Source organism: Littorina saxatilis, linkage group LG4 (genome assembly GCF_037325665.1).
Source record: "Littorina saxatilis isolate snail1 linkage group LG4, US_GU_Lsax_2.0, whole genome shotgun sequence".
Lineage (NCBI taxonomy): Eukaryota > Metazoa > Mollusca > Gastropoda > Littorinimorpha > Littorinidae > Littorina > Littorina saxatilis.
The window spans coordinates 20635890-20658981 of NC_090248.1; the positions used below are offsets into that span (position 1 = coordinate 20635890).

A 23092-nucleotide genomic window follows, 5' to 3' on the forward strand; every position below is an offset into this window, starting at 1 on the left:
AAAACCCAATTGTGTGCTCTGGTCCAAAATTAAGGTACATAGGTGTACTTGTAATGTGAATAAATCAAGTTTTTCATTAAAAAGAACACACACTATCAGTCTCCTTTACAACCAGCATTACTGATCACAATATCAGTCTCTGCAAGTTCATGTATACAAAACAAACACATACAATTTAGCAGCATCTGAAGGCTTTATATATAAAACAGAAATAAAAACCACACCTGCACCTTTTTATTTAATTTTCAACTTTCTTTCTTTCTTTCTTTCTTTATTTGGTGTTTAACGTCGTTTTCAACCACGAAGGTTATAATTATCGCGACGGGGAAAGGGGGGAGATGGGATAGAGCCACTTGTCAATTGTTTCTTGTTCACAAAAGCACTAATCAAAAATTTGCTCCAGGGGCTTGCAACGTAGTACAATGTATTACCTTACTGGGAGAATGCAAGTTTCCAGTACAAAGGACTTAACATTTCACACATACTGCTTGACTAAAATCTTTACAAACATTGACTATATTCTATACAAGAAACACTTAACAAGGGTAAAAAAGAGAAACAGAATCCGTTAGTCGCCTCTTACGACATGCTGGGGAGCATCGGGTAAATTCTTCCCCCTAACCCGCGGGGGGTTAATTTGCAACTGAATATCAATCAAGAACACAATTTATATGTAAAACAAGAAAAGCAAATGCTTACACGACTCGCCTTCGACACCCCCCCCCCCCCTCTTTAAGACACCCTTATAGAAGACTCCCCCCCCCCCCCCCCTTCATACCCCCTCCCTCCAATGAGACCCTGCTTTCTCAGATTTTCTGTTCATAACCTCTGTAAGTTTACCCCCATTTTAAGACTCACTCTGTTTTAAGACCTGATTTTTTTCCAGGGTTTTGTAGCTCTTAAACGGAGGATTCCACTACATATGCACCCCCCCCCAAAAAAAAAAAAGAAGAAAAAAGCTGTTCAAGCTTCATAAAATATTGTTAAAATGAACGTCCACACCTGACTGATTGACACAAACTTGATCCCAGTGTGACCTGTATCAATCCATGTAGTTATTCTACCCTAAGAATAATCCACATTTACAAACTTGCACCACCCCGACACCTTTCCCACCACCGCCTGACATGCTCAACATCCATGAAATTTTGAAAAAAAGAGATTTTTTTTTACAACCAAAATAATTACTAATTTTCTTGACCAAATTGATTTTGGGCTGGCCAAGACAAAATATGTGTGCACAGATACTTGCGTAACCTCATCACCAATACTCTAGCCAAGACTAAAATACCCCAGACACTAAGCTGTTACCAATTAAACAATGACATCATAGCTTAATGAGCTCATGACTTATTTTCTTGATAGCTCAGTGGATATTTTCAGGGGGGAAAATCTTTTCGAACCCTTTTTTCATGCTGTGACTCTTAAATCTAAAGAAAACACTAAGATTTGGTCATGTCTGCTGATTATCAACACCTACAATTGTGTGATATTTGGAGGCTTTTACTCTCAAAATAGTTGAGAAAACATCAAAACATCAAAACATGAACATGACACCGCTGTGACCTGAAAATATGACGAGGATAAACCAAACTAGGGTCATATCTGCAGATCATCAAACCCTTGAAATGTGCAAAGTTTCAAAGCACAAGCTTCAAAAACACCTGAGATAATAACCTGGGGAACGGGGCAAAAGGGGTAAAAAAAATGGTTACAGAAATGATATCGAATGGAAATGGTAAAGTGAATGTAGATCTAACAATTGCATCATGTTATACCTATGTACGCCTCTGCATAATGGAGAATTTTCAAGTTGAAAAACGGTAGAATTTAATGTGCCCTCACTGGCCAGCCATAGCTTGGGTGATTTGTTTACCATGGGAGACAACTACAACTTCGTTTTGCGCGAGCATTTGAAGCAGAACTCTGCACGTCAACAAATCTTTGGTAAGTAAAGTATTTCGTCTTTTTTGTGCGATTTATAGTTTGAATTAAAAAGTTGCCACTAAACACTTGCAATATCAATGAATATTTCCGAGGTTTTACTTTGTTATAGGACAAATAAACGATCGGAAGCGATTGGAAGCGATCGATTTGATACTGCAGCAGACGATGCTTTGACAGTCTGTAATACGCTGCAGTGTTCGCTCGAATATATGTTTTTAATTCCTTTTTTTGTCTTTTTCTTTATAAAAATGATCTAGTTGACTACTTTTCTTGGAATGCGCAAGAGGATGATAATCAGCAGTAGCTAAATATCTGTATTTTACTGTAAATAGGACCGAATTGTTTAAGCCGACCTTCACCTTCACGCCGGCGCTAATGTTTTTTTAGGTCACAAGTATGGCTCGCGAAACAGATCTAAAGCTGCTGAGACAGTGTTGTGTATAAAATAGATTCACCGGAAAAAAGACATTATTGTACTTCTCATGATCAAACAATGAGGTAATTTAGCTACATGTATATTCTAACGTTGCCTTGTTGAGAACTGGGCGTGCGAGTCTGTGTGCGTGTGCGTTTGTGTGCGTTTGTGTGTGTGACGGTGCATGCGTGTATGCAGTGTGAGTGTGAGTGTGTGTGTGTGTGTGTGTGTGTGTGTGTGTGTGTGTGTGTGATTCCCTGCCAGATTAAATGTCTAAAGTGATATAACACAGAATGACTCATACTCAGTTTAATTTATTTTGCAGCTTTTGTTCCAATTACAAACCATGGCGCTGTGTGTTTTGTGTGGTGATCCGCTCAACCTTGGAGAGAAGACTGTTGTGCCAACAGACAGAGGAAGAGATCTATACCATAAACAAGGCTAGTCTGGAACGTGGTGATGCCGTTTGTCTACCAGAAGGTGAAGCAGTGCACGAGGTTTGTCGTCGCAATTACACGAATGCACGTAACATTCAGAGCGTTTTGAAGAAGAAAGCAGAAAAATAGAACGCTTTATCAAATCAGTCTAGCACAGAATTTGTGCTCACAGTAATAATGTTTTGACTTTGCTAAATGTTGCCTTTTTTGCGGCAAGGAAGCAAACCTTGACTCGCGCTCTCGTCCCAAAGTGTATCCAGTTAGGACACTTGACTTTGAACGCACAATTTTTCAAGTTTGTTCGCAGCGCTGTGATGAATGGGCAGACATTGTACGAAGCAGACTGGAGTTTGTATCAGATTTGCCAGCTGCTGATGCAGTCTACCATCAAAACTGTAGTCTTTGCTTTCGGAGCAGGAAAAGACCACTACAGTTTACTCAGTCGCATCAAGTCAACAAACAGGTGAAACTTGGTCGACCGAAAAATGAGAGGAAAGCTGAAGCGTTGGAGAAAGTTGCTACCTACCTGGTTCAAAATGAAAACGAACAGATAACAGTGAACGACCTGATTATCAAAATGAAGGAGTTTACAGATGATGCTTATAGCCACCCGACGATGAAACAAGAACTTCAAAATTATTTTGGTGAGCAGCTCATCGTCACGGAAGTCAACGGCAAGTCAAATGTCGTAACATTCAGGAAGACAGCCTCTTCAAGTCTTCATAACTTTTATGCAAAAAAGGTCAAAGATGAGGATGCACAGAAAGAGCTGATTCTCAAAACCGCTGCAGAACTGCTAAAGAATGACATAAGAGCAGTGCCGACATCCCGTGCAATGTACCCCAGTGATGATGACATTTCATCGCGTGGCGCCAAATTAGAGTTTGTTCCAAAGTCCTTACAGATTCTTCTTGAAAACATCTTCAGTGGAAAGGAAACCAGCGTGAAAGTCTCATCGATTGGACAGGCAATTATGCAGGCATCTCGCCCACGATTGTTGCTGTGTCCCCTGCAGATCGGACTAGCTGTGCAAATGCATCACTGTTTTGATTCAAAGTTTCTCATTGACACATTGTATTCTCTGGGATTCTGTTCATCGTACAAGGAGGTTCTGACCTATGAAATGAATGCTGCCGTTTCAGAAAACAACGTTGCGTTTCAAGTTGATGGCCATTTTACCCAATATATCGCAGACAACCTCGACCACAACACAGCAACACTTGACGGGTGCAACACATTTCATGGAATGGGAATGATCGCCACTGTCACTCCGACCATCGGGAAAACAGACAGGATCAGAAGAAGAACTGACGTCAAGCCAGAAGAAATAGTGAAAAGAGCTAAAGTTGACATTCAGTACTACAACAGACAAGCGTGTGATGGCCTGCTGAAGCTGAAATTTGAACATCTTGAAAACGTGTTTGTAGAAGATGTAACATCAAAGGTGGATCTGCTGTGGAACGCTTGCTGGCTGTTGCAACCCGACAGACCATCTTGGTCTGGTTTCATGCAAGCCATCCACAAGGGCAGATATCCAGGACAGTCATCCATAATATTTATGCCGATGATCGACATGAATCCCAGTGACACCTCGTGCATATTTTCTACCCTGCATTTCATCAGTGCTCAGGCAAAGCGCAGCAACACGACACCTGTGTTGACATTTGACCAACCCTTATAGTGGAAAGCTCTTGGCATCATCTCCAGTGAGCCAGATGGCAGCGACCTTAAAGCCTGGCCATTGTCCTTCGCCTTGGACCCTTCCATCTGGAAATGAGTTTCCTGGCGTGTATTGGCCATCTGATGGAAGAAACGGGTCTTCATGAAGTGCTGTCTACTGTGTACGCACCAAACGCAGCGAGCAACATGCTTCAAGGGAAAGCTGTGCTGCGTGCCGTTCGAGGACACATACTTGTTGACGCAGCACTAATTATGCTGTTGCTGTCTGACATATTCCGTGTGCCACTGCCACTGCCCGAAAGTGACACAGAAAAGAATAGAGATAAAAACACGCACGATGAGCAGACAGAAACACTTTCGACCCCTTACGAGTCTGAACTCAATGTGAACCAAGTTGACGCACTGAGCATCAATAAGGACACTGCTGTGCAGCTTCACGGTGTTCTAGAGTTAGAAGCAGCCTCGATGAAGGAACTCAGAAACAACCTACAGTTGCAAACACTTGCTGAAGTGTTCCTCCAAGACAATGCGACCTTAGAGGATATCCTATCAGCAGGTGAAAAGGCGTTAGTGCTGCTCTACAACGGTAGTTCCAGAGAGGGTCTCGATGAACTTCGCTACCGACTCTTCTGTTCAAAGGTAGCTGTTGGAACAACGTTTGTGCAAATTCACACTCTGCCACCCACCTCAGCAGCTGCCCGATTCCACAGCATGCGAGTGTACTTGCAAGTACAAGAATGGATGGGACTCAAAGTGGCCATGGATCCCACGGACTACGGCTGGAAACTTGAGCATGGCATCCTTGTTCCAGTGACAACAGATCTGCCGGCAGCACCAGCCGATGTGTTAAAGGTGATTCGCTGCACATGCAAAAGTGGTTGTGACACAAAGCGGTGTAGTTGCAGGAAACACGGACTAGAGTGCACATCTGGATGTGGGGAATGTCGCGGTGTTGGCTGCTGCAACTCGCCTCTACCGTCTTTTGAAATCGAGAGTGAAACATCGTAACCATCATGTTTTCCTCAAACGGTAGGCCTATTGTGTTATGCACTCTTTTCTTCACCTGTAGATGACTTTGAATGAAAGCCGTCCTAGGAAGTATTCTGCTGAAGAAGACAAAGGGATAGGAATAGGTATAGTCATATTAAAGAATGCGTATTTCTTTTATCGTCCGTACGTGAACAACGCATTGCAATGCGTTATTGTTCATTTCATTTTCATTATTTTATTATCCCAGGGCTGGGAAATTCGGGTAGCTTCCTCCAAATGAAAGCTTGCAGCAACAAGAGTGGTGCTAACCAGGTGTGCGCGTGTTAAGGTGTAATCAGCTAACTGCACTAATAGCAGAATGACCAAGGTCTTTTACGTCTTACTGTGGTGACACGGGGGTGGGACATGGATACCGTTTCTTAGTCTGCACATACACTTGACCCTTGTCCGTCCACCGGCTTAATAAAGTGTTCCTTATAGATGATGGTAGGCTAATGAAGCGGCGTAGAGTGGAATTTTGCGGCGTTATTGGCAGAAACAAGGGTTTTTATATGTGACGTAATCAAACCGTCATAAAAAAGTTATGCAGAGGCTGCCAACGGTATAACTCGTTGGGAATGTTGAGACAGGCTATCTAAATGCGTTGCAACAAAAAAACTTTCTGTAACCATTTTTTTTGGGTCTAAGCATAATTCTGGACAGGCTCCCCACGCTATAATGTCAACATTAATTTTTATGAATAATGACCCTGCTGAAACCCGAACAGCTGACGAGTGTCAACCAAACTAGGGTCATATCGGCAGATCATCCAACCCTTGAAGTGTGGGAATTTTCGAAGCACAAACTTCAAAAACACCTGAGATAATGTCAACGTTAAGATTTTATGAATCAAACATGATCCCACTGAGACTCCAACATTTGATGAGGGTCAAACAAACTAGGGTCATATCAGCAGATCATCTAACCCTTGAAGTGGGCAAAGTTTTGAAAGCACAAGCTTCAAAAACACCTGAAATCAAGTCAACGTTAATTTTATATGAATCAAACATGACCCCGCTGTGACCCCAAAATTTGACGTTGGTCAACCAAACTTGGGTTTTGTCGTGACATCATCAAATCCTAAAAATGCGCAAAGTTTCAAAGGTTTAGCTTAAAAAACATCTGAGATGACCTCAACTTTAAGTTTTTTTGTCCACGGACAGCCGGCGGGCCATCTGTGACTTGGTGAAAGAAAGATGAGTAGCTCTCCTTCAACTATCGGGTAGAAAATGAATCAGCCAGAGATGCAACAACCATCTCAACACTACATACCTCACTGTTATCACTTTATTTGCATGAAACATAAAACATTCGTTCATTCAGTCTGCTCTACTCTTTGTTCAACTATCTTCAGCACCTTGTCATAATATTTGAGTCATAAAGGAAAAAAAGAAGAAGAAATGCATCTTTAAAACAGTAGAGGAAAGTGAAAGGCCTTTAATGCCTGTGTTCTTTATTTTGATTATATTCAACACAATTAAATGCCCACTTTAGGTTTTTTTCAAATTTAGAAATATCCACTTTTCATGCTTAGAAGGCAGTAATGCTTTTGCTCGGCTGTGACTTTCAGTTCACAAAGATTTTCACAGGTATCACCTCACACAGTAACTCATGCAGAAAGTAACCACATTCTGCCAATATCATCTGGAAAGTGCTGAGTGAATGTGTGTGGCTTTCTCATGTAATATTCTCAGCTCCTCTTGAAGCCTGTCTGTGATGTGCTTGCGAATGTCTCTCTGAAACACATAATGCGCTTCATTAGAAAAAAAGAGGGAGATCAGAGGAGGGGGGGACGAGAAGAGGAAGAGAGGAGCGGAGGGGGGCGGGGGGGGGGGGGGGGGGTAGGGAGAGTTCAAATGTACAACAATTTTGTTTGTAATGGAGCCTCCCTTATTCAAAAGACCTAAAATTGCTGGAAGAAAATCTTTAAAAATGCACAAATATTTAACTTAACAAGAAGAGCAAACGCTCGATCGAGTCACTTTCGCAGTTCTGAATATTATATGAGGCATCAGATGGACAGGAAGAAATTGCTATTCACAACACAATGAGTCACGTTCACATAAAATTTGAGCCCGGTCACTTTTATAGTTTCCGAGAAAAGCCCAACGTTAAGTTGTGTGTTGCCGAACAGAAAAGGCTAGTTATCTCCCTTGTTTTTCTGATAACGTTCGTAAAAGGCTACAGATGTAAATACTTTGATGTAAAGAATAATCCTACAAAGTTTCAATCACATCCGATGAACTTTGTCAAAGATATAAAATGTCTAATTTTTCCTTTGACGCTGACCTGTGACCTTGAAAAAGGTCAAAGGTCAACGAAACCATCGTTAAAGTGTAGAGGTCATTGGAGGTCACGACTAAACAAAATATGAGCCCGATCGCTTTGATAGTTTCCGAGAAAAGTCCAACGTTAAGGTGGTGTCTACGGACGGCCGGCCGGCCGTCTGGCCGGCCGGCCGGACAGACTAACACTGACCGATTACATAGTCACTTTTTCTCAAGTGACTCAAAAATGTTGGCGCACATTTCTTATTCAACAAGAAAAAGTAAAGGACTTGGTTCTCTCATACTCAGTGAAGGTCCGCGAAAGAACAACACCAACAAGAAAACCCAGGCGTCTACACAACTTTAAAACTCCTGCATACATGTATCTGATTTTTAGACAATGAATATCCCCACAAAGAAACTAAATGTCTAGTTAAGGGCAGAGGTGGCACGGAATTTTAGCAAACATTTGTTCAAAAACGTGTTTTGGGTTTTTGTTTTTTTCAGGTACTTTGAACATCATAGAATCACTGTGTGTTGTTTATTTTGTCAATTTCATCGTTTATTTTGCAATAAAGTGGTGATTTTCAAAGTATGTGTACATGTGTGAGTGCTGCAAGTGTGAGAAATTGCTGAACAATCTATGTTTTCAAGTCCTTGCAACAACCACGATTCCCCAAATAAGCTTGGCAGTAACACATCGAACGGTTGAGCGGGAATTCCCGTTTTCTGTGAACGTTAAAAATAGACATGAACAGTCCGTTATTTCCGTACAACGGCCGGATCGCGCATCAACTTTTTCAGACAATAATATGAATATTCATGAGAACAACCTCTAACCTTTGAGAAACTTCTCTGGTTGGTCGTTGTCAATGACCACAGTGACGCGCATGCGCAAACTGCCTTATCCGTTGTAAACACAGTGTCGATTCAACGTAACGCAATATCAGCAACTATCAAGCAGCTTCTTCTTCTTCGGCGTTCCAGGATAAAGCAAGCAGCAATGTCTACTCCGAAATTCGCAAGGATTTTCCCAACGCATTCTTCCCGCAAAAGGAAGAATCAGCTTTCAGATGCTCGAACAACGAGGAAGGAAAAACCAGCAGGCGACGAGAACGCGCCTGAAGTTGGCAGAGCAGAGACAGTTGTTTTGAGAGATAGTGGTGACGCGTATGTTTCGAATCGACTCGGAGTCGAACCTCGGCCAGTTTTGGGCGATGTAAACCGTAATCAGCCTCAAATCGAAGGTATTTCTGCTTCGGCGACGAAACTGAGGAGATTTAGTGGAGCAGGCATCGACCCGAATGCTCAACCACCAGCTGAGCTAAATCGCCGTTCGTGGTGTTTTGCCGAGTGCAGTCAGTTGAACTCGCTTCTCTCTGATGTGAAGTGCCCGGAGTGCGAGGCAGGACATGTGACAATTCGAGTTGGTGACTCGATGGGCTTGTCCCAAGAACTAGTGCTGTGTTGCGACAGCTGCCAGTATTCACGCACAGAGTATTCGTCGCCAAGAGAAAACAACCTCAACCACAGACAAAATGTTCCCTTTGAAGTGAACACAGAGATTGTGCTATACTCTCATGAGATAGGTAAGGGCTACTCCAGTGTGGACAAACTGTGCACAGTCTTTGGAATGCCAGCGATGAACAAGAGTTCCTATCATCGCATAGACAAACGAGTCAATGCCAGCATTGTGGAAGCTACAGATGCCACACTTAACGAAACAGTGGAGTTTGTGAGGGAAGCCTACAGGGAAACATTTCCTCAAGGCAGAGTGAATGCTGTGAATGATGATGGTGAGGAAGACGGTGCTTGGGAAGATGATGATGGCATTCTCTGGGTGGATGTTGCCTTTGACGGTACATGGCACAAGAGAGGATTTTCCTCACACTATGGAGTTGGTGTTGTTGTTGATGTTCTGACTGGGTATGTGCTGGACTTCTGTGTGAAATCCACATACTGTCACACATGTGCGATGAACAAAGAAAAACTAGAGGGGATGACCGCTGCTGAGCAACTACAGTGGAAGCAGCTTCACCAGCCTGACTGCAGCATTAACCATGAGGGATCTGCAAAGTCTATGGAGAGGGATGCAGCCTTGGAGTTGTGGGGAAGGTAAGAATACTGTTCTGATAGCCTATACACTCTTCCCTATATCCTTTATTTTCAAATACAGAATAAGACAACATGAATAAGGTTGCGCTAAAAAGTAAAATTTATTTAAAATTGTATAAAGCATGGTACATTGTGGGTGTTTGTTTTTGTTTACAAAGAAAGAAGAAGACCAACAAAACACAACACAGAAGCACATATTTTTGCAACAAAACACTGTCCACAAACCCTTCACAAATACATTTTCTTTTGTTGAAAAATCATTAAATGTTCACAATGTCCTAAAGGATCAGGCTGGGAAATTTTTATTGAATCTGCAAATTTCAGAGGAAACCTGATAAACTTTTCTATTGAAAAGAAAAAGTGTCCCAAACAAGTTGGGATCAAACTCATTGTCACCGTGTGTGTGTGTGTGTGTGTGTGTGTGTGTGTGAGAGAGAGAGAGAGGGAGAGAGATGTGTGTATGTATATATTCTAACAAGTACAAGTTAAATGTTCACCCTCTATGAAAAAATCACTTTATACAGACTTAGTACACAAGCAATGTAAATTGGCACACTTTCCAGTAATAATAATACATGTATGTATTTTCTGCTAGGAGAGGGCTCCTGATACTCTTCACTAAAGTAATATCCAAAATCATTTTTATTCGTGGGTCTGCGTCTGTATCTCACCAGGACCTTGTTGGCCCATGAAGCCCAGTCTTTTTCATATTTTTTTTCAAAACAATAGTTATCCAGCCAGTACTTTACACTAAGTTTTTTGAATTTTTCTATGCTGCAGGTCTGTTGAGCGTCACAACCTCAGGTACAGAACTATGCTGTCGGACGGAGATTCCACAGCGTTCAATGCTCTGGCTGCAGCTCAGCCCTACGGTCCCACACGTCCCATCACCAACCTAGAATGCACCAACCACCTCCCCAAGAGAATGGGCACAGCTCTCCGCAAGGCATCAAAGGATGGAAGGCTTGGTGGAAGAGGGGAGGGGCGACTAACCAAGGAAAAGTGTCAACGCTTGCAAAACTACTTCCGTAGCGCGATCCTCAACAACCTTGAAGATCAGCGAGCCATGGAGCAGGCGATCTGGGCCACTTTTTTCCATGTGACTTCAACTGACGAGGACCCTCACCACGACAGATGTCCAGCCGGGCCAGCCTCATGGTGCTTTTTTCAAAGAGCCAGGGCAGAAGGGCAACCACCACCTCCACACGCAGGGCACAACGGCACCGCCTTGTCCAGGGAAGTCTCGCATGCTGTTCTGCCCATCTACAGGAGAATGACAAATCCCATTCTTCTCAAGCGCGTGGCCCATGGCAAGACCCAGAACAGCAACGAGTCTCTCCACAATGTCATGTGGGGACACTGCCCCAAAGAAGTCTTTGTTGGGAAAGACCGGGTGGAAGCAGCCACCGCTGAGGCTGTTGCAAAGTTCAACAGAGGCAACTTTGCACTGGCACAGGTCATGGACCACATGAGCTTGCCAATTACTGAGCTTATTCATTCTGCTTTGGCCAATAAAGACAAGGTGAGGGTCCAGAAGGCGGAGAGAGCAACAGATGTGGCCGCTGTAGCAGCTCGTAGGGCAAGATGTGCTGGTCGTCAACGTCAGCTGGAGCAGCGAGAAGACCAGGAGGGGGAGGTGTACGGTGCTGGACTGATGGGGGATGGAGGGGAATAAGTACCAACATCATTTGAAGAAGACTCGGAACAATACATGAACACACCCAGACTCTTTTTTCGGCAATGTGTCTTCATAATGTGTAAAGAAACACTTTACAAACTTTCAAATGCAATTTTCTCTGAATATGGGTTTTCAAGGACGGTATCAACGCGGGAAATGATATTTCGTCAGAACTACTTGTGGTAGAGTTATAATTTTTTTTTTACAGGAGTAAGATTTGATTTTGCCAGACTCTTACAGAGCGGTTTTTGTAAAACCCATCAAAATTTTTTTTTAGAGAATATAATATAAGCCTGATTGAGTATTTTGGGGGCAAAAATGTATATCTCTCAATTTATGCTGCTGAATTCGAACTGGGGTAATTTGGTCAAAATGGCTCTGTATAAGTCTGAAACTGATATCTGGGAGTAATTTTCACTGCATTTGAAGCCTGTAGCTTCAAAAATGTCTTTTGAATTTCATGGGGCGTGGTGTGTAATTTTCGTATTTTTTTGAAGAAATTGGTATTTTTTGGTGAAAATATTACTTGCTTGGTCAAAAAATGGGTATGCAGGTGCTTTTTTATGCTTTCTTTTTATAAAGTACCCCAAAACTTCAAAGAAAACTAACAAATACTCAGATTTCATTTTTTGTGCCACCTCTCCCCTTAAAAGGGGCCCTATTACATAAAGTCTAATATTACTGCTGTAACAAACATTTAGGAAGTGTCAAAACATGAACGTTCAGCATAATTCACTTGCTGCTACAAATGTCTCTACAGAACTATTGTTTTAGGCTTACTGGTGTGTGTCTATACTTACGGGAGATTTTTTCAGAGACTTCAGAAGTTCAATGTCTTTTGCGAAGTCCATTGGGTTGCCAACCAGTAGCGTGACATTCTGCAAACCAACACAACCAGATAAGTTGTACAACAACAACAAACAAGTCGCGTAAGGCGAAATTACTACATTTAGTCAAGCTGTGCATGTGGAACTCACAGAATGAAACTGAATGCACTGCATTTTTTCACAATGACCGTAGTCCACCGCTAGTGCAAAAGGCAGTGAAAGTGACGAGCCTGTTCAGCGCGGTAGCGGTTGCGCTGTGCTGCATAGCACGCTTTACTGTACCTCTCTTCGTTTTAACTTTCTGAGCGTGTTTTCAATCCAAACATATCATATCTATATGTTTTTGGAATCAGGAACCGACAAGGAATAAGATGAAATTGTTTTTAAAACGATTTCGGAAATTTAATTTTAATCATAATTTTTATATTTTTAATTTTCAGAGCTTGTTTGTAATCCGAATATAACATATTTATATGTTTTTGGAATCAGAACATGATGAAGAATAAAATAAAAGTAATTTTGGATATTTTTATAAAAAAATAATTTTAATTACAATTTTCAGATTTTTAATGACCAAAGTCATTAATTAATTTTTAAGCCTCCATGCTGAAATGCAATACCGAAGTCCGGCCTTCGTCGAAGATTGCTTGGCCAAAATTTCAATCAATTTGATTGAAAAATGAAGGTGTGACAGTGCCGCCTCAACTTTTACAAAAAGTCGGATATGACGTCATAAAAGACATTTATCGAAAAAATGAAAAAAACGTCTGGGGATTTCATATCCAGGAACTCTCATGTAAAATGTCATAAAGATCGGTCCAGTAGTTTAGTCTGAATCGCTCTACACACACACACATGCACAGACACACACACACACTCACACATACACCACGACCCTCGTCTCGATTCCCCCTCTATGTTAAAACATTTAGTCAAAACTTGACTAAATGTAAAAAAAAGGCAAAAATTGACCTGCACTTAATTTTGAGACTCAAAACCTACTCTCTCAACCTCTGTAACACTAATCTTTTTGCAAAGTGTATGTCTATATTACTTCTACTGCTGGATGAGTGGACTAATAAGTCTTACAAGCACCCCCGATTAAAATTGCATTCATCAGTCATGAATTAATTCAGTACATGTAAGAGAAGAGTTATCTTTCTTGCACACACTTTGGATGCTGACATTTTGACGTAGTATTTTCACTCAAAAGAAAGTACCAGCCATGCACCCTGGTATTATTCAGGTTACAACATACTCAACCAACTGACATAATTGAATCAGGCCTGCTCTGAAACCAACTCTTTAATATGTCAAACCGGCTGACACACTGGCCGTAGAAAATGTCAGGGCCCCTCCCCCATGCACATATACTAACTAGATTATGCAAACAAAACTATTTGAATATATGTGACCCTCCACCACCGAATGAGCCGCTTGTCACCAATGGACGATTTTTGTATTTCTACATTTTCTTAAGGATTTGTTAAACTTTATACTCTACCCAGTGGTGAAAACCGTTCTACAAAAGAGCAAAAACTTTTTGAGGTATAAGCCTGTGAATGAGGTAACCTTCAAAACGTCGGTTCTGAGAAAAACAGCCCCAAACAATTTTGACCTTACTCAGACCTTTGTACTTAGCTACCAGCTCATTGATGGGGTATTTTTGGTCTAACCAATAGAAACTACACCGTTTGAAAGTTGAAACATAGACCTTTCCATTCATGTGTGTATCGACGGGTACATTTCGAGTTTTACAGGGCGATAGTTGAGTGAAACGGAAAGTGGCTTTTTTGGGGGCGCTAATCTCACAAAAAACGCATGAGTAAGGTGCTTCAAAAGCGTATTATGCAACTTTAAAGGCATTTTCAGCTTATAAGGTGATAGATGTGGGTTAAAAAGAGACTGAAGAATAGCTTTGTAGCGAAATCTCAAAATTGATATGACACCCCCTGGACGTATATTGGGGTTAGCCCAGAACCACGCGTGGTGACAAGCGACTCATTCCGTGGTGGAGGGTCACAGTTTTATTAACTTACCTTCCGAATCTGGGGAATGTATGGCGTTTTATTTGGAAGAACATTCTCCATACCTGTGTGAACAAAATGTTGAGAGGTGATTAGTTACAGCTTACATACATATTACTCACAGTATACTGTTCAAACTTTCCAAGGTTTATGCACAGTTAGAAAAGGAAACATGCAGGCGGAATGAAATGCAATTGTTTCAGCACATAATCATGCAAAACATACGCAACATGTATGCTTTTTAGTACAAATATATTCATACACAGAAACATACTTACTTACTGCCCGTGATGCCGATTGGCATGTAGGGCAGCAACACAGAAAACATACTATTTAATACTAAAACATAAACTAATTCATTATCTTCTATATATATACGACTAGTGTCTGTCTGTCTGTCTGTCTGTCTGTCTGTGCGCGATGCGCGGCCAAGGTTCTCGATGGATCTGTTTCAAATTTGGTGATCATATTCAGGTACACCCTGGACACAACCTGGTCGATGAGATATTTCAACACGTGCTCTCAGCGCGCAGCGCTGTGCGCGCTGAACCGATTTTTTTCGTGTGTGTCTGGATCCACTACCAGTAACTCTTCCTTATCTTCTCCAGTGTTTTCAGCCGCGATTATCTCCCTTCCTTCGTGTGGCGTCAATCCATATTCCCGTTACTACGTTACTACGTTACTATTTTTAGAATGTCACGATTGCACCCGTAAGTTGTCTTTACTGTAAAAGTGAAAGGGTCGAATCAATTTATAGCCACGCGAAAAATACACTGTCATCTATCTCTATATATTTATAGATATAAATATACATATATATAAACGGCTTCTGTGTGTGTGTTTGTGTGTGTGTGTGGGCAACACCTGTGAACTGTAGAGTTCTGTTTGTGATGTGGTCTAGCGGCTATGGTATGTCGGTATGTTCAGGCCTTCCTTCGAGAAGCCATAACAGTTATTCTCAATCCCGTTTGAGTGGACTTCGCCTTCAAAGGTGATTGTGGTGTTTTGGTCAATGAATCATTTTCGTGCTGTTCCCATTCCACCTGGGAGGGATTTAAGTTCATTCAAAGGGGGTCGAGTGTGACAGGGAGACTACCGTCGCCCTTCACAGCAGACTCTGCAGAGTTGTTCGCCTTGGAAGTTGTGGGCTTTCCTTGCATGTACCCGTAAGTTGTCCTTACTGTAAAAGTGAAAAGGTCGAATCCATTTATAGCCACGCAAAAAATACACTGTCATCTATCTCTATATATTTATAGATATAGATATACATATATATATATACGGCTTCTCTGTGTGTGTTTGTGTGTGTGTGTGGGCACACCTGTGGATTCTAGAGTTCTGTTTGTGATGGGGTCTAGCGGCTTTTGTCTGTCTGTATATTCTGGCATTTGAGAAGTCATAACAGATAATATAGGGCTAAGAAATAAGCTCTAAAATTCTCAATCCCGTTTGACAGGACTTCGCCTTCAAAGGTGATTGTGGTGAACCGCCACGCTGTCTGTCTCTGTCTCGCGATTCACCCCTCTAGTACTACATATGTACTGTGTTTATGTAGAGTGAAACGGTCAGCATGGTGCCTGTGATCCCCCAAATGGACAACACGACATACCTTTTCAATAACTTCATAACTAACATATGACAGGTCTGGACATTCTGATTTTTCAAGAGAAATCATCTAAACTACAAACAACCATCAACATAAACAATTACAGTGGAACCATCTTTTGAAACCTCTGAAAACAACCAGGTCTTAACAGGAATGGAGTCTTAAAATGGAGGTCAATTTAAAAATGTTATGAACAGAAAAGGCAGAAAAGGCGTAAAAAGGGGGAGGGAACATTTAACAACAACATCAAATACTTCACAGCAACATACCAATGTGTACGATGGGCAGGACTATGGGTGATATTTTACACTCCGCTATCAATCTTCCCACTCCTGTAACAAAAATCACCAAAGCCTGATATTTTTTTTCTAAAAATTTGAATGATTTATCAATGTGCACACAAACACACACACAAGCATACTAATACAGAGGGATCCCCTACCCACTTTCTTTTTGTTTTCTCTGTCTGTCTGTCTGTCCCTCTCTCTCTCTCTGAGTTATCTTCATTCCTGTACAATTTTAAGTCAATAGCATACTTTAAACAGAAGAACTTGAAAGCTAAAGCTTGCAAGACACTTAGATTTGTAAAAAATTAAAAAACCCATTAAATATTGACAACCCCCAAGCAAATGCTTGAGTACAGATCCAATCACTTTACAAATGTGTCACAATACCACAATTGAATTAAAATTTTGCTTAAACCATCAACTCCCAACCCCAAACAAAAAGCCATTCACTGGATTAAAGGTACCTTCTTACTTCAAAGTATTGTATCAATTTTACAGTCAGGCCTCCAGTCCCATACTTACCCCACTTGAACCTTAACAGCTTATCATCTGCAAGGTTGACTTTTCCTGAAAAAAAGAGAGAAACAAATTCTCTAACTGTATACTCCTGGTTCCATAGATTCTGTGGAATAATTAAATCCTACATACGCAAAAATTTCAGCTTTCAGAGTAACGAAGGAACAGATAGTCTATGTATGAAAGGGATGATGACCTGTCCATTTCAAAATGACACTGCAAAAAACAAAACGACGCAAAATCTTGCATTTAGAGCCAACAGAGCTGAAAATGTGAAATCTGCTGTACAATATAATCAGCTTTCTTATATAGACTACAATGAGGGAGAACTTATACATAAATCTAAGACAAAAGACATTCTTACTGTCTTCTTTTGAATTTCCCTGCTAAACGTTTCCATCCCTGCAGCACATACTTCAGACTTTTACACTTCACCCCAATATACACAACAATCCTTGCAATATTTCAAAACAAAACACCTTACCTTCAGGGAAGAAGTGAACCCACTGCCCATAGTTGAGTTTGTCCAGCAGAAAGTCCATGCTCTTCTGGTAGACCCCACATCCCCGGCGTACAGGTACGCACTGGCCCATGCTGAAGAACCAGGCGTGAAGTTGTTTTGTGAAGCAGATGTCTTCCGCGGTAGGCGTCCATCGCATGCTTGAGTTACTTAGCAGCGAGCTCATCTTCAGCACACCTACAAAAAGGTTTTATTTCTTCTATAAATTCATTTCTACACAGTGGTATATTCAGGGTTCCTGCAGGGCAGAGCTGATACAATTCAAGGAGTTTTCAAGGACATTTCCAGGACCAAATAAATGCTTTTCAAGGACATGATTTTCCCCAAATTAATGCAAAGCACCAAGCTTACCTTCAGTTTTTCAAGTCATCAAGTTTCTGGTGAATTTCTATTAGTCATTCCGTAGTTGTTTCCCTTGCCAACTTCCGGGAAGGGAAGCAACTACGGGTGACTAGTAATAGTTCATCTGCTTTCGTTTTCACTCGATCTTTTATTCTCCCAAAATGTGTACTGTATTTGACGAAAAAAAAGGGGGTTGCATTTTTTTAAAAATAAGACAAGCTGCTGACGAAATGTATAGACAACAATTTGGAAAAATCAAGTACTTTTCAATGACTATTCAACAAAACTCTATTTTCAAGCACTTTTCAAGGCCTGGAAAAGGTTTTCCAATTTTCAAGGAGTTTTCCAGGGTTCAAGGACTCTGTACGAACCCTGTATATTATTATCTGCAGACCTGCGAACCCTTGTGAAACCTCAAGTGTAGCAAAGTACTTTTTTTTAATGTTCAGCTTAGTAAATGGTGTTTTAGTGAAGCATTGTCTAAAATGTATTTGTACGTTCACACTTAGACTATTTTACACAAGAATATATACATTTTTAAAAAGTTCATTAAAAACAGAAACATAATGGCCAATCGAGAGTGTCTGCAGTGCTCCTTTTCAGTGTGGATACTGAAACAAATTCTGACTGCCACAGGGAGTGAGAATCAGAAATGAGTACCAGGACTCACATGAAAGATCAATCTGTTGTATGCTTGTGATTATATGTTTGTGCGTAGCATTTATAAGCTTGGCATAACAGCGTAGCAATTTTTCGTTAAAATGTAGCATGCTTCACTAAAAGCGTAACAGGTGGCAGCTCTGCATAGAACTGTAAAGTCAGTCTCTGTCTGATAAAAGGACAACTCTGAAGAAAGGACACTTAATGTTGGCCCCTTGTTATGAACTGAACCGAAATATCCCTCTCATGAAAGGCCACCTGCAATGTAGGGACTATTTCGATTAGACCCAACAGTGACCTTTCATCGCAGGTATCACTGTACATGTACGTTCATCCTGATAAGACTCAGCCCAATTAACTGAAAACATTTTTCCAAGCAGAATCTGGATACTAAAACATGTATTCCTAGATGGTATCATGCTGATTTGATAAAAACTGATAGTTAAAAGAATATTGCAAGAAAAATGACATGCCTCATCTGGCGCAATCAGCAGTTTGGGTTGAACAAATATGCATTAAGTTTTGCCCAACTTCTATTCTCAGTAAATTTCAAGAATAATATTTTTGTCAACCTGGACCCCTATAAATTGTGGCTGTGTTTTATAAGAACGTAAGCTCATTTCATACGTACATTGACAGGGAGAAGTTTTGTAGTCATTGTCAGTACTAAATGTATACATGTAGAATACCTCACCGGTTTCTCCAAGATAAATTCAAAACTATCAAATAAATCACTGTAAATAAACTCTTGCCAGACAATCACTGCAGTCAATGTTACACGGCATGGAAAATAAAATTAATCTGCAACTCCTCCTAAAGTCTTGCTGTTATAACAAATAGGACCAATTTAAGTATTATACCCAATTACCCCACATCAATGGATCATCAATACAGCAGGAGTGGTTGCTAATGGTTACCAGTCCCCTCTCGGCAGGTCGAGACTCCACTGCCTCTGTCAGGGTTTTCTCATTATGCACCTTGGTCTTGTTCAGCCACTCTAGAAGAAAAAAAACCCAAGTACATTTATGAAGATATTAGTCATTACAACAAATACAGCTAAATTAAAAAGAAAATCATATAATTATAAAGCAATATCAAATCATTTAGTCCCATCCATCAGCCTACAACTAAAAGATTCAAACTGAACAGGCTGGATGATCACTGAGACTAGAAAGTCTTAGGCTTGCCTGAACTGTTTGACCATGACAGCATTGACTCTGTGGTCTTGGTGACTGAAGCCAACAGTGCACCTCATAGACGATGTTAGGAAATGACTCTGTCATGTTAGTAAGGGTTGTTAAAGAGTAGTAAATGTCTTAAACACTGAAGCAAACAATCCCAAATGACATTATAGGCCAATCACTAACAAGTGGCGTGTCTCCACATGTGGTCTGGAAACAGTACTCTAAGACAGTGTGACTGACCAATTTTGAGATCGCCAGCTGGGCGGGTGGACCAGGAACTTGAACTTGCCTGCCATGATTTTAATAGTCCGGCCGAGGGGCAGGTGGAGGACGTTTTTTACATTTAGTCAAGTTTTGACTAAATATTTTAACACAGACAGGGAATCGAGACGAGGGTGGTGGTGTGTGTGTATGTATGTGTGTGTGTATGTGTGTAGAACGATTCCGAGAAAACTACTGGACCGATCTTCAATCAATCAATCAATATGAGGCTTATATCGCGCGTATTCCGTGGGTACAGTTCTAAGCGCAGGGATTTATTTTTTTATTTTTATTTTATGCAATTTATATCGCGCACATATTCAAGGCGCAGGGATTTATTTATGCCGTGTGAGATGGAATTTTTTTACACAATACATCACGCATTCACATCGGCCAGCAGATCGCAGCCATTTCGGCGCATATCCTACTTTTCACGGCCTATTATTCCAAGTCACATGCGCGTTCCTGGGTATGATATTTCCTTTTCATTTTCATTTTCATTACTTTATTGTCCCATCGCTGGGAAATTCGGGTCGCTTCCTCCCAGTGAAAAGCTAGCAGCAACGGAGTCGCGCTACCCAGGTGTCTGCGTGTTTAGGTGTATTCAGCCACCTGCACTTATGGCAGAATGACCAAGGTCTTTTACGTGCCATTGTGATGACACGGGGGTGGGACATGGCTTCCGTCTCTGGGTCTGCACATAAAGTTGACCCGTGTCCGTCCCGGCCCGAATTCGAACCTGCGACCTTTCGATCACAAGTCCAGTGCTCTACCAACTGAGCTACCGGGCCCCCAGACACTCTTTTTCCTTTTTTTGATAACTATCTTTGATGACGTCATATCCAGCTTTTAGTGAAACTTATAAGGCCGCACTGTCACACCCTCATTTTTCAACCAAATCGATTGATATTTTGGTCAAGCAATCTTCGACGAAGTCCGGACTATGGGATTGCATTTCAGCTCGGAAGCTTAAAAATTAGTTTGCTCATTAAAGTTGTCATTAAAATCGAATTGTCAGAGCAAAAAATGATCGCATTGTATTCCTAATCTTCTCCTGAATTCAAAAATATATAGATATATATATGTCATGTTTACTCTAAAAATGTGCTCCGAGTCAGAATGGAAGAAAATAGGTCCAGTAAGTACTTCGGTCGCATGCTTCGCGGAGACGAGGGTGACCCGCCTCAGTCTTCAGGTTAGCCGAGACTATCTGAAGGTAGTCTCAGTGATGACTGTTTTTGGGGTTATTGATCTTTATAGTTTGTTAAGGATTGACTAAATGTTTTTATATATCGCTTCACGCGACTTGTTATTATTTAAAATAATCTAAGCAACTTTTAACAGAGTGCTTAAGAAGAAAAGTTGTTCAGGGCGATTGGTACTGTCTTATCTTAAAATGACTTGTTTCTAGCTCTTGCAGTTTGAGCCCTGTGCACGTAAATGGGCACAAATCAAGAGGAAAAACAACAGTCAAATTTATACTCAAAAACAGCCTCATGGTCAATGTCACATTTTAATATTCGTTTGAATCATGCTTCTTAAAACTGTCACGCTCATATGACAGAAACTGACAGAGTAATGCAGTAAAAAGTGTTAAAAAAAAAGGGTTACCGATCCAGATCTTGCTGCAAGCTCCAACCGCAGCCATGACAAGTCGACTGGAAATTTTCCATTTCAACGGTGTTCTGTATATGGAGGGAAATAACCACGAATCAGGGTAAACCTGCGGTGTCGGGAGCTTCGACATTTTGTCAAGCTGATATTTCATACTGCCGTGGACTTCACTGTTGGCTCACCGTTGATGTGTTGACCCGTTAACCCTGAGCAGAAGTGGGCGAAAGGAGACCAACCATTAGCGAGGTGCATTGCCTCCCTTGGTGCTTCTTCCCTCGAGTTAACTTCTCTTGGTAAAAGAGGGTGGTGTCCCTTTTGTTAAAATATTCGTCTGCACAATGAAGGTGTTGACTTGGTGCTCAAAGCTCCCCTTTTCCCCTCCTTATCTCTTTCCGCGTGGCCATTCCCACTGAAACAGAGAACGATCTCAACTCTTCCTCTTTACTGCCTTCAGTTTCAAAAAGAAACTGAATCATAAGTTGTTGTTGTTGTTGTTGTGGTGGTGGTGGTGATGGTGCCGGGTGGTGGTTGTTGTTGTGGTTGTTGTTGTGGTCGTTGTATTTATTTAGAAGACATCAAAGAACCGGCACTATTTGCCAGGAAATACAAAACAAGTAATTGAACAAGTAATAAATTAATGATGAAAATGAAATCAGCTTACAAATAATTGTGTAGAAAATGTGGATCATGTATCAAGTTGATCTTCTGGTAAAGTGCACTCAGTGGTGCCACATCCGGACGGAGTGTTCACCTTCAAAACTGATTTACAAGTACAGCTGCGCACAAACACACTGGTAACATTTCCGGCGAAAAACCGTCAGTGCCGGAATGGGATTGGTTCCTTCGCCGTAGTTATCCGCAAACTCAGTGTTCTCAAGATGTTAGCACTGTCAGTCTTCCTTCCCGTCAATGATTTGTAAACGATCATGTAAATAGATCTTACCAATGCTTTTACATGGTACGATAAGGGCGTCTTTCGGGCGCTTGGACACTGACATACAGGGTAACCCCCAAAAATGCAACCCACAAACATGTTAATAACTTCTACATCTGTTGACAGAATCTCTTCATATTTAGGGGACATAAACTTCCGCCTATGCATGACCCTTCCCCAAAATGACAATTTTATAGATCAAATGGTCTGACTTGTATGCAATTTCAAAACAACTTTCCAAATTCAGCGATCGACTCAACACTACGAGGTTTGAAATTGAGCGGTAAGTCAAATTAACCCGAGTTCAGCCCTCCAGATTGTTACTTTTGGGTTAATTAGAATAACATAGTTAACCGTTAATCAACAATTAGACACTCAATGACTTGAATACAGCAATTACAGGCAGGATCAGGTCGGAATTTCCCATGGACCCGGAATGCGTTCATGTCATTGATTAAATTTTGCGCGACATTGCGCAAGTGTAACAGTTTGTAAAGCCGAGGGGTTACTTTTTCCAGTCATTTGAGTTTAGCAACTCAGTATTTTCATAGTTGTTGTGCATGAACTTCGGTTCGCCCACAATCATACTACAAAGTTTCGAGTCTACGAGTAAAATGGTCCGACACTGGTTTACCTTTTCTCGTCCAAAAGGACGGTGTTCCAAATTGCACCTCCGAAATTGTCAATGGCACGAAAGCTTTCTTGTTTAGGGATTGCCTTGAACCTAGCTGTAACTGCTTAATTTC

At 41.2% G+C, this 23092-nt stretch overlaps 2 protein-coding genes across 2 annotated transcripts; one reads left to right on the top strand and one right to left on the bottom strand.

The window, feature by feature from the left end:
* Positions 1 to 6935: 6935 nt before the first annotated feature.
* On the bottom strand, positions 6936 to 21680 carry LOC138964217 (tafazzin-like). Its single transcript, XM_070336117.1, has 8 exons — positions 21410 to 21680; positions 19222 to 19350; positions 17316 to 17528; positions 16838 to 16882; positions 16298 to 16360; positions 14435 to 14487; positions 12369 to 12446; positions 6936 to 7244 (listed from the first exon to the last, which is right to left on the bottom strand). The coding sequence occupies exons 1-8, from the start codon at positions 21564 to 21566 to the stop codon at positions 7149 to 7151; spliced, it is 834 nt and encodes a 277-aa protein (XP_070192218.1). The 5' UTR covers positions 21567 to 21680; the 3' UTR covers positions 6936 to 7148.
* Positions 10812 to 12222, top strand: LOC138964218 (uncharacterized). Its single transcript, XM_070336118.1, has one exon. The coding sequence runs from the start codon at positions 10816 to 10818 to the stop codon at positions 11563 to 11565; it is 750 nt and encodes a 249-aa protein (XP_070192219.1). The 5' UTR covers positions 10812 to 10815; the 3' UTR covers positions 11566 to 12222.
* Positions 21681 to 23092: the final 1412 nt, after the last annotated feature.